This window comes from Myxocyprinus asiaticus, chromosome 12 (genome assembly GCF_019703515.2).
Source record: "Myxocyprinus asiaticus isolate MX2 ecotype Aquarium Trade chromosome 12, UBuf_Myxa_2, whole genome shotgun sequence".
Taxonomy (NCBI): Eukaryota; Metazoa; Chordata; class Actinopteri; order Cypriniformes; family Catostomidae; genus Myxocyprinus; species Myxocyprinus asiaticus.
The window spans coordinates 5,468,115-5,480,456 of NC_059355.1; the positions used below are offsets into that span (position 1 = coordinate 5,468,115).

The 12,342-nt window shown below is 37.5% G+C and overlaps 1 protein-coding gene across 3 annotated transcripts in view; it reads left to right on the forward strand.

Moving 5' to 3' along the window:
- LOC127448854 (alsin-like) overlaps positions 1-12,342 on the forward strand; it is a 52,299-nt gene that overhangs the window by 26,118 nt on the left and 13,839 nt on the right. For 2 of the 3 annotated variants that reach the window (XM_051711712.1, XM_051711713.1), the window contains 4 exons: positions 1,812-1,974; positions 3,205-3,336; positions 3,989-4,117; positions 6,828-6,898. In XM_051711712.1, coding sequence (XP_051567672.1) covers positions 1,812-1,974; positions 3,205-3,336; positions 3,989-4,117; positions 6,828-6,898 — 495 coding nt within the window. Of the gene's footprint in view, positions 1-1,811; positions 1,975-3,204; positions 3,337-3,988; positions 4,118-4,303; positions 4,328-6,827; positions 6,899-12,342 lie in introns of all 3 variants that reach the window. The other variant, XM_051711711.1, reaches the window with a different exon arrangement.

Here is a 12,342-nt window from a genome sequence, read left to right on the forward strand (position 1 = left end):
TATATATATATATATATATATATATATATATACATATATATATATATATATATATATATATATATATACACAGGTGCATCTCAATAAATTAGAATGTCATGGAAAAGTTCATTTATTTCAGTAATTCAACTCAAATTGTGAAACTTGTGTATTAAATAAATTCAATGCACACAGACTGAAGTAGTTTATGTCTTTGGTTCTTTTAATTGTGATGATTTTGGCTCACATTTAACAAAAACCCACCAATTCACTCTCTCAACAAATTAGAATACATCATAAGACCAATAAAAAAAAACATTTTTAGTGAATTGTTGGCCTTCTGGAAAGTATGTTCATTTACTGTATATGTACTCAATACTTGGTAGGGGCTCCTTTTGCTTTAATTACTGCCTCAATTCGGCATGGCATGGAGGTGATCAGTTTGTGGCACTGCTGAGGTGGTATGAAAGCCCAGGTTTCTTTGACAGTGGCCTTCAGCTCATCTGCATTTTTTGGTCTCTTGTTTCTCATTTTCCTCTTGACAATACCCCATAGATTCTCTATGGGGTTCAGGTCTGGTGAGTTTACTGGCCAGTCAAGCACACCAACACCATGGTCATTTAACCAACTTTTGGTGCTTTTGGCAGTGTGGGCAGGTGCCAAATCCTGCTGGAAAATGAAATCAGCATCTTTAAAAAGCTGGTCAGCAGAAGGAAGCATGAAGTGCTCCAAAATTTCTTGGTAAACGGGTGCTGTGACTTTGGTTTTCAAAAAACACAATGGACCAACACCAGCAGATGACATTGCACCCCAAATCATCACAGACTGTGGAAACTTAACACTGGACTTCAAGCAACTTGGGCTATGAGCTTCTCCACCCTTCCTCCAGACTCTAGGACCTTGGTTTCCAAATGAAATACAAAACTTGCTCTCATCCGAAAAGAAGACTTTGGACCACTGGGCAACAGTCCAGTTCTTCTTCTCCTTAGCCCAGGTAAGACGCCTCTGACGTTGTCTGTGGTTCAGGAGTGGCTTAACAAGAGGAATACGACAACTGTAGCCAAATTCCTTGACACGTCTGTGTGTGGTGGCTCTTGATGCCTTGACCCCAGCCTCAGTCCATTCAGTTCACCCAAATTCTTGAATCGATTTTGCTCGACAATCATAAGGCTGCGGTTCTCTCGGTTGGTTGTGCATCTTTTTCTTCCACACTTTTTCCTTCCACTCAACTTTCTGTTAACATGCTTGGATACAGCACTCTGTGAACAGCCAGCTTCTTTGCAAATGAATGTTTGTGGCTTACCCTCCTTGTGAAGGGTGTCAATGATTGTCTTCTGGACAACTGTCAGATCAGCAGTCTTCCCCATGATTGTGTAGCCTAGTGAACCAAACTGAGAGACCATTTTGAAGGCTCAGGAAACCTTTGCAGGTGTTTTGAGTTGATTATCTGATTGGCATGTCACCATATTCTAATTTTTTGAGATAGTGAATTGGTGGGTTTTTGTTAAATGTGAGCCAAAATCATCACAATTAAAAGAACCAAAGACTTAAACTACTTCAGACTGTGTGCATTGAATTTATTTAATACACGAGTTTCACAATTTGAGTTGAATTACTGAAATAAATGAACTTTTCCACGACATTCGAATTTATTGAGATGCACCTGTGTATATATATGTATATGTATAAAATATTATTAGTAGTAGTATTTTATTTTTATTTATTTTTTTGTGGAAGCTGACCTAACAGAATTTAAGATTAAATTATGACATTTATATTAAGAATCTGTCTCTCTCTCTCTCTCTCTCTCTCTCTCTCTCGTCTTTTTAAAGCGATGTGTTTGGGAAGGGGGCGGAGGTTGTTCAGAGGTTGTCTGAGTGCTCTGAAGAGGGTTTGCCCTTAGCTGATAATCTGGCTCATCTCTTTTACCTGCCCTTAATGCACTTGCATGAATATGGACGACTGCTGCTCAAACTGGCTACCTGCTATGAAGTGGTAGGTACACACTCTCACCAACACTCACTGGAGAAGTGGTAACACTTCTTCATTTCATCACCCGCATTGTCGTAACACACAAAAGTACTCATTACATGCTTCACTTCACATAAAAATGATTCACTCTCCTGATTTTATAGTTACAGCATGAAACCATGATGTATTTCAAGGTGCATTTTTTCTTTGTTTTCTTGGTGGTTAAAACATTAGTCTTAAACTTTATACTGCCATCTATTGGTGTGGAAGCAAAACGTTTTCACTTCCTAGGGCCCTGTGAAATCTGTTTTATTATGATCGTTTTAAGAATCAAACTATTGTACATTTAAACATTCATTTTATTCTCAAATAATGTCAAATACCGTGACATTCCGCATTTTATAGTTAATTCAATTTTTTGGCTGGAGTCCACGAATCCATCCATGTTATCCGCATCGGGGAAACCATAGTGCCCTTGCTTACCAATGTCATTGCAGAAATGCCCTATTCTCAGGCATATTCATCCATGATTGATCACAGAGATTAAGTGAATTGTATTCGGCTGGTCAAACAAGGTGGCCATGATGAAGAGCATTCAGCCTTATGGGCCATTCACATCTAATGACTTTTTTTGTTAGTCCTCCCTGTTTTTCAGTTGTTTTTCTTTGTAAACATGCACTAGATAGACATGTTGACAGTTGCGCTGCTTCTCTTTTTTTAAAATGTTTTTTTATTTTTTATAAAGTGTCTTACACTTTAATATGCAAGACATGCGGCATTGAGCATATAGGGCATGCTGCTACAGAAATAGATATACAAACAATCCCCATGTAGCTAATCTAGACCAGTGGAGCTGGGGTGGAGGTGGGTTTCAGAGAAAAACTCTCACTGTGTGCTGTAGTGAAACCAGCTTATCTGTAAAACAGCAATTTAAATGTTACACAGAGAGTCACAAGTTGATTGGCTACCTGATTACATGTCAAAGGACCAATCAGCTTACACCATTCAAGCCGATTGGCTTAACATGTCACATGTGAACGAGCCAATTGGCTAACAGATAACAAGTTCAGAGAACATACCAGCTTGCGCCTTTTTTAATGCACCAGTTTCATGGCTGAACTTGGGTCATTTTTGTATCTTATGAATGGTTTCTTTCCAAGGCAACATGTTGGGTAATATTGAATGATGTAATCCCACCCCATTCTGAACACACGTCAGAAGTACGATTTTCACTCATTCTCATTTGTGTGACAGCACTCGGTGGATTATCAGAAGCTTCAAGATGCCTGCTCCAAATACGAGTCAATGGCTCTTCATCTGAAGAGGAGGAGGAAGGAAGCAGAGTACACACTCCACTTCTGGAAGACCTTTCCTGGAAAGATGACCGTGAGTCACATTCTCAGGGTCTCACAGGCACTTTAGCTGCCAGGTGGCAGACAGTCTAATGCGCACCAGACAGCCAGATGTTCTCCCTGTTGAGGAGAGAGAACTTGGATGAAGTTTTTCTGTTAATTAAAGGAATAGCTCACCCAAAAATGAAAATGTTGGCATCACTTACTCACCCTAAATACATTCCAGCTCAGTATTATGGGTGAAGCAGATGGTGAATTATACTGTAAAGCTCCAAAAAGACAAAAAAAAATAAATTTAAATAACCCTGCATTAAAGTACTCCATACGGCTTGTCTTCTATATTCTGAGTCTTCTAAAGCCATATGATGATAATTTTGAGTTTTTAGACCCATTGCAGTAGGTTTCACATCTCCAAATGGAATCAGTTCTCATGTGTCACGTGACTTATTGCAACACAGCAATTTTTTTAGAAATGCAATCACAAATGAGATTTAAGCGCTATGGCAGAGGGTAAGATTATCAGTCAATAACGGTTTAAATTTGGGTCTGCTCATCATACAACACGTATAATTCAGTATTATCACTGAATAATAGCTGAATGGCAAATTAAAATAATACTTATTTTTTTTAGGTGAACTATTTCTTTAAAACTTGGTCTGAATTCACAAGCTCTCATCTCTTTTCAGGACTCCCTCCGGAAGCCGTCTCGTCGGCTGATCTGTGAAAGCAGTAATAAAGCTTTGAGTCTTCAGAACGCAGGGCGTTTTTCTGTCAACTGGTTCATCCTCTTTAACGATGCGCTCGTCCATGCACAGGTTTGTTGCAGTCCTTATACATATGTTTAAATCACCACTATTTCATCTTAATTTCTGCTTTTTCTGTCTTTTCTCAAACAATACTTTCACTTCTTTTTTTCTTTTTTGCCATCTGGGCATTTGGTCAAACAAACAATCTGTTTCCAAAGTCTAATGTTTTAGTTATGTTTATCTTTGTTTTGGTAGGGCATGGTCCCCTATAAGAGTCTTGTAAGTATGGGCTGTACAAATAAAGTGTTTCCTCTGTAGCATACTGCCCCCAGTAACCAAGGATGCACCTTACAGCTGTAGTGTTTGGCCCCATGCATCTTCCCAATGCCTTTGTTAAAGGAAAAATTCATCCACAAATAAAAATTATTTTATAATTTACTCACCCCCATGTTGTTCCAAATCCATATGACTTTCTTTCTTATGTGGAAAATTAAAGGGATAGTTCACCCAAAAATGAAAATTCTCTCATCATTTACTCACTCTCATGCCATCCCAGATGTCTATGACTTTCTTCTGTTGAACACAAACAAAGATTTTTAGAAAAATATCTCAGCTCTGTAGGTCCATTTAATGCAAGTGAATGGTGGCCAAAAATTATGAAAAAGGACATAAAGGCAGCATAAACGTAATCCATACATTTCCAATGGTTAAATCCATTCTGAAACTATATGATAGATCTGGGTGAAAAATATCAATATTTAAGTCCTTTTTTACTTGAAATTCTCCTCCCTGCCCAATAGGTGGCGATATGCACGAAGAATGCTTATCGCCAAAAACAAAAGAAGAAGAATGTGAAAGTGGAGATTTATATAAAAAAAGGACTTAAATATTGATCTGTTTCTCACCCTATCATATCGCTTCTGAAGGCATAGATTTAACCACTGGAGTCGTATGGATTACTTTTATGCTGCCTTTATGTCCTTTTTAGACCTTCAAAATTCTGGTCACCATTCACTTGCATTGAATGGACCTACAGAGATGAGATATTCTTTTAAAATATCTTTCTTTGTGTTCTGCAGAAGAAAAAAGTCATACACATCTGGGATTGCATGAGGGTGAGTAAATAATGTCAATTTCTGGGTGAACCATCCCTTTAAAGCAGTTTTAATGATGTTCCCCTGGTGTCTTTGCAATACAGTGGCAGTAGTGACTCACTTTAAAGGTGCAGTATGTAAGATTCAGAAACCCTTGTTATTAATGACACCTGTGGCCATTAAGTGAACTGCAGCAGCTACCTGTTGCTCGTGCTCGCACTCGTGCACACACTCCATAGGGACGCGAACGAGCATCGACCAAAACAATGACGTAACGTACAAAGAGACTGAACGTGATTCACTGGCATCGTGCTGACAGATGAGGTAGCATAATTACAATTACACAGTTATGATTCTTTTACTACAAACTTTGAGACTAAACTAAAACTACTTATCAGCCAACATAGCATACTGACACACACATACAGCTACATAATCAATCAGTCCTTAAGGCACTATATTTCACATGCTTTGCAGTTATGTAAGCTTACCTGTCCAATAAGAAGAACCCCAATTCAGGGTCTGTTCTGATCCCCAAAACCAAACGAAGGTCCCCCCAGGAATCAAATGCCCTGCCGATGTTCGCTTTAGTTTTCGCTCAACCACGATCACGTTCCACTTAGCCAGACGGGATTCAGTAAATTTTTTTTTTTTTTTTTTTTTTTGGCTTACTCTGAGTTTGTGTAGGAGTCGGTGTTGTGCTGGGAGCCGGACGTTTGCTGGATTCCATCTCTAAGATAACGTTACCTAGTGTTGCAGTTTGTCGTCGCTGTTGAATAGCGGAAGAGAAGCACTGAGGCAAGGCTCTCGGGAGTGAGCATAAACGTCACATACTTTGGATTTTCCCGGCAAAAGCGACCTGCTCCCCTCGCATGAAAATCAGTCTGCAGGCTTTAATAGGCAACCTAGGAAGTCCGGGAAGGGCTAATTTTTTAAGTTGCGTTACAAGCCGTTCACACAATGGCAAATATTACATGAACATTTTTACATATTGCACCTTTAAAGCTTAAATAAGGACACAAAAGAATCATAAAAGTTGTCCATGTAGCCCATGTATCATATTCGGGGTGTAATATTCATTAAAAGATCTCCTTTTGTGTTCCACATAAGAAAGAATTTTTGTTTTTTCATTCCTTTTAGTGCTCCCTTGTCTAAAATGTCCTTTTCTAGTGTGGTACGACACCATAGTAAGATGACAGTATATCTGTCTGGGTACATTCCAAGGCTTCCTGCTTGCAAACCCCGTTTAAAATAATTTTAAAAGCACCGTGCATAAATATACCTGTATCTGATTGTAGTAGGGGGCATGTTGTGCTAGATGGTTTTATGTTGAACAGTACTGGTTCTTGTCTTAGTGAATGTACAGTGAATATTTGAGATGTTCATCCCTTATTTTCCTCCCAATATTCCCAGATACCCCTGTCCTCTTTATTGTGTGTGAATGTGTCCCTGATTATGAACTTGCAGTTACGTGACATTACTGACCTACAGTACCTCATTTTAAAACCTTGTTTCACTAGATAAAATGATTGTGCTACTTACTGGGAGCATGGTGAATCAAATTCAAATGCAGGAAATGAGATTATTTTATCACAACTGTAGAGCAGAATCATATATGACCCAGTGCATTTATTGTCTGCAAATTGTTCTGGCATTAGTTGCATTACTTTTTTAACCCCTCCCAGTTTTCCACTCATCACGTCTTCCCATTGGCTACGCTGTGGGTGGAGCCTATTTCTGAGGAAAACACTGGCCTGTGAGTGTGCGAATCATGTTTATTTGCTTTGTTTACTTACAAAGTGTCTTTGTTGTTTGCAGTTTTGGGTGTAATCTGATTACAAAGTAATTAGTTACTGTAATCTAATTACTTATAATTAAAGTAGTCTAACACATTACATTTTAAATTCTTGTAATCGGATTACAATTACTAATGTTCAATTAAGTACATTACTTGGGTTACACATATTTCTACAATATTATTTCTGTATAATACATTTCAAATATATTTTCATGTTCATATGCTCAGGTGTAGACCTGTCGCGATTATGAAATACTCATCTGATCACAGTTATTGTGCACTTAAAATTCTAATCACATTTTAATGCACAAATAAGGGAATTTTAAGCATATAAATGCCAAAAACGGCACATTTATGTGTCATTCAGTTGAATTCCGAGTGTTACTGAGCCGCACTGCAGATGTCAACCAGAGCAGCTCCTGTCTGGAAGAGCACGTGATGCGCTTTTCAAGCACTCTGATGCGTGCGCCGTCAGCAGAGGCTCGAACCAAACTCCCACGAAAATATAAACTAACAAATATAAACAAAGCGCTCCGGTTTCACTTAAAATGATCGTGTAATGGCAAACATTTCTGGTCATTGTGAGTTCATACATACAGTGTTTATGACACTCAGTGACACAGAGGAGGAGACCCACATTTACTCTATTTCTGTGAAGTGATGAAATGATGAAACAAAATCTCAAAGGTTTTGCTTCATGAGAAATAAGGGCTTGTGGGTTTAATCATTAAAATAACATGTGAATGTGAAGAAATTAGGACAGAAATGTTTAACAATTGCATAATGTAATATAATACAATATATAACATTATATGATTGAAATATAATAAAAATATATTAAAAAATGTAATTTAAAGTTTCATTAAAAAACAATATGTACAAAAAAGAAGAAAAAACAACCACACACCTGATAAATTATCAGCAGGTGCGTAGGAAAAACAACTGAGATAAATAAACAAGAAATGAAATCCCACACACTGCTGTTGCTTGCGAATAAACAATTTAATGAATTAATACAACATTTCAGTCATGCAACCTTCATCAGGTATTTGAAAAAGAGTGTATCACATGCGTATTTAAAGTATGGAGTAGCCATTCAAGATCAATTACAAAAACCGTCATAGCCAATGACAATCAGCAAAAGTGTGACAACCTATCCCTTTATTTAATTAGAAAGACAAAAGAGAGGAATACACCACCTAGTGGACATTCCAAACAGATGTAACCTCTGAAAATCATACCAAGACCATATCAAATCGACATCAGGAAACAACAAATTCATGAAAACAATAACTATCCAAAGTAGGGCTGTCAATCTGTTAAAATTTGTAATCAAATTAATTACATGGTATGCTGATTAACTAATCAAATTTACCGCAATTGCTCACATATATAAATATTTGCTTAGAAAGCCCCTCAAATAACAATAATTCAATAAATAATGATTAAATACTTATAAATAGTTATATTTAAGTCATTATAAATAAAAATATATATTAAAAATAATACAAATGTAGATAATTAAAATGCATTACATCATTGTGGCACATGTGTAAAGTATTAAAAAAGACGATAACACTTTACAATAAGGTTCCATTTGTTAAAATTAGTTAATAACATTAGTGAACATGAACTAACAATGCGCAATACATTTACAGCTTTTATTAATCTTAATTCATGTTAATTTCAACATATACTAATACATTTCTCAAATCAGAAGTTGTATTTGTTAACATTAATTAATGCACAATGAACTTACATGAACTTATAATCAACAATTGTATTTTTATAAACTAACATTAACAAAGATTAATAAATGCTGTAAATAATATGTTGTTAACTGTTTGTTCATGATACCTAATGCATTAACTTATATTAACAAATAGAAACTTATTGTAAAGTGTTTCCAAAAAGACAATTCAAAAAGTGACTTTTGTGTGCAATATATGTTTATTTCCATATTATTGAACTTATGTCGTTGTGGCAGGGCGGAGGGCGGGGCCAGGCCGTGATTCCACACACCTGGCCCCTAATTAGGCTGATTAAGCCCGAGAGGGATAAAGGCGACCGGAGACGGCAGTGCAACAGAGAGAGAGAGTTACGGGCAGCTGCCCGACACCTTTGTGCGTTTGTGTTTATTATTAAAATATAATTTATATTTTTAAGCCGGTTCTCGCCGCCTCCTTTCCATTGAACTGTGTTACAGTCATCTGCCTATAATTGGCCTACAGTTCACACAATCCATTTTGTAATTAAATTCGTCAATCAGTCCGAGATAGATTTATTATGAGGTCTCTTCTAAGGACGCGTCAATGCACACCTGTGTCAGACGCTTTTGGAGCGTCTCGTTTGCGTCGCATCATAAACATACCGTTTTTAGGTAGCTGTGTCAAGTTAAACATAGTTTGAAGCTTCTTGCACGTCTTGAGATCCCTGCGTTCGTATTTGCGCTCCTTCAAGCTGTGTTTGAATGCAAGAAAGTGTTCTCATCTTGTGCTGTCTGCTGTCGGTGAGTGTGGTTTGTTCTCTGTATAACCGCATTGCCCAAACAGCTGAAGTTTCGCTTACTGCCCCCTGGAGAAAACAGGTGGTACTTCAAGCTTGAATTGCTCAGATGGAAGGAATATTCGGGGACATGATTACTTGCGTTATTTTTTTAACGCATTTTTTTAAAATATAATCGCACTGAATTAACGCGTTAAATCGAAAACCCTAATCCAAAATCAAAACTAATAAAGAAGGCTATACAGTATAATCCCCTTAATCCAACAATTCATCATCAAGATTGCACATACATTAGTTTACAAAACATATCAAAATTACATTTTCACTGCGTAGTATAAATTTGCAGATAATTTTGTGTACAAAACACATCTCAATTTCATCACAGCATAACATTAAAAGGAAGCTCATCATTAAGACTCACTGGAGCTAACATTTGGAGAGAGTAAATCCAAAAGACCTCACATCTCTGTAGTATATGTCTATATATCCATCTCTAGGTGGCACCTTTACCTTTCAATCCCAATGAATCGTAAAGTTGAAACATCATGATCCGCATCTGGATAATTCATATCCTTTCATCTAATGGAACTTTTATTTGCACTGATGCGTTGTTTAAGTTGTCTAGACGTTTTTCCCACATACCCCATCCCGCAACGAGAAAGTATTAAATAAACCACATGTGTCGAGGTACATGGAATGACATCAGAGATGGAGAACCGTTTCCCTGTGCAGGGATGGCAGAAATGATTTGTTGTGTAGGTATTATTACATTGGGCACAATTGCCACATCTATAATTGCCATTTGGAATAGGGCTTAACACAGTCAGGTTAGATGTGGGCTCGTTTTTTTAAAACGGGCATGAACCAAAAGATCTTTGACATTTTTTGCCCTTAAAAAGAACTCTCTGAAGATCAGATTTCTGTTCTGTCCAAAGGACTTTCGTTTGTACCTACATGTGGGGTCAGTGTTTTTGGTTTGCAAGTGGACTTCTATAAATGTTTTCAAAAACTGAAATTACGTCCATTTCTTTCTAAGTCTGTCTCTTCCAATGCGTCTCAGTCTCTTACCCCTTTCATACCCAAGAGCACATTTTATCCCAACGTCTCTAATCATTCTATATACACCTTTTGTCGGATTGTTGAACGAGATGTTATGCAGTCTTGTACCGCTTCTCGACAAATACCACAAAACTTGTCTATTGATGAAAGAAAAGCTTTGTCGGAGTTAAATAAAGATTCAGATATTGTTATTAAACCTGCTGACAAAGGTGGAGCAATTGTGAATTAAGATGCACATAAATATCATTTAGAGATTTTGTCACCTTTTTTTTTTTCTCCCCAATTTGGAATGCCCGATTCCCAATGCGCTTTAAGTCCTCGTGGTGGCGTAGTGACTCGCCTCAATCCGGGTGGTGGAGGACGAATCTCAGTTGCTTCTGCATCTGAGACTGGCAACCCGTGCATCTTATCACCAGGTGCCCAACCGAGAATGAACCACATTATAGCGATCACAAGGAGGTTACCCCATGTGACTCTACCCTCCCTAGCAACCAGGCCAATTTGGTTGCTTAGGAGACCTGGCTGGAGTCACTCAGCACGCCCTGGGTTTCGAACTAGCAAACTAGTGAACTTCAGGGGTGATAGCCAGCGTCTTTACTGTATACGAAGGAGACAAACAGAAATTCACTCCTTGCTTCAAGCTTACACCCTGTTCCTTTAAAGAGGGTCTGCCAAAAAGTCAATTTTTTAGAATAAGACATTTGTATCATTCAGATAATGATTATATGGAAAATACGACAGAATAAGATAATGCGACAGAAATTTCCACAGCGCGGTTACACACAGAAGTGGTTTGATGACGCATATAAAACAGCTTTTCAAAAAACATGCACTGAATCATTGCAAGCTAGTAAAAAACGGAGAAAAAGGTTTATTTTACATTTACTACAACTCATTCCCCTGCTTCAAATTGTATAAAAAAACGTTTTAAAAAACACTGGCATCTGTTGTCATCAGATCCTGACTTGGCAGACACGTTTCAACACTCCCCTCTATGAGTATTGGGAGGGTAGAGTCACATGGGGTAACCTCCTTGTGGTCGATATAATGTGGTTCTCGCTCTCGGCGTGTGGTGAGTTGTGTGTGGATGCCGCGGAGAATAGCGTGAAGCCTCCACACGTTCTACGTCTCCACGGTAACGTGCTCAACAAGCCACGTGATAAGATGTGTGGATTGACGGTCTCAGATGCGGAGGCAACTGAGATTCGTCCTCCACCACCCGGATTGAGGCGAGTCACTACACCACCACGAGGACTTAGAGCGCATTGGGAATTGGGCATTCCAAATTGGGGAGAAAAGGGGAGAAAAATAAATAAATAATAATAATAATTATAATTATATAAAATGTACAGGTTCCAAAAACAACAGTGCAAATTTAAAATTGACCAAAACTAAAGACATATTTTAAGTATTTAGAAATCTTTTGCTATTTAAAACATTATTTTTTTTCATGACATTCTTAAGTTTTTAAAGCCCTCGGAAGGAAAATAAGGAAATCATATATCCTTATTTTATTATTTAATTTATATATTTGAAGTTAAATATGTAAAAATTACTTAGTTATGGGTATGAAGCACACATGCACCTTAAGAAATATAACCATCATAGCCCTAAAACAGACATCGTCATAATCGCAATTAATTGTTTGACAGTTAATCGTCAGCCAAATTTCATAATCGTGACAGCCCTATATGTACGTCTGTTTGCGCTTCAGCGACGACAGTGAACAAGGTGGAAATATAGACATTATTTTGAATTTGTTGCATGAAAAAACAAACCTTTTGTGAAAAGTGTTTGAGAAAGTAACTTAAAAGTAAAGTAATTAGTAATATGATTAC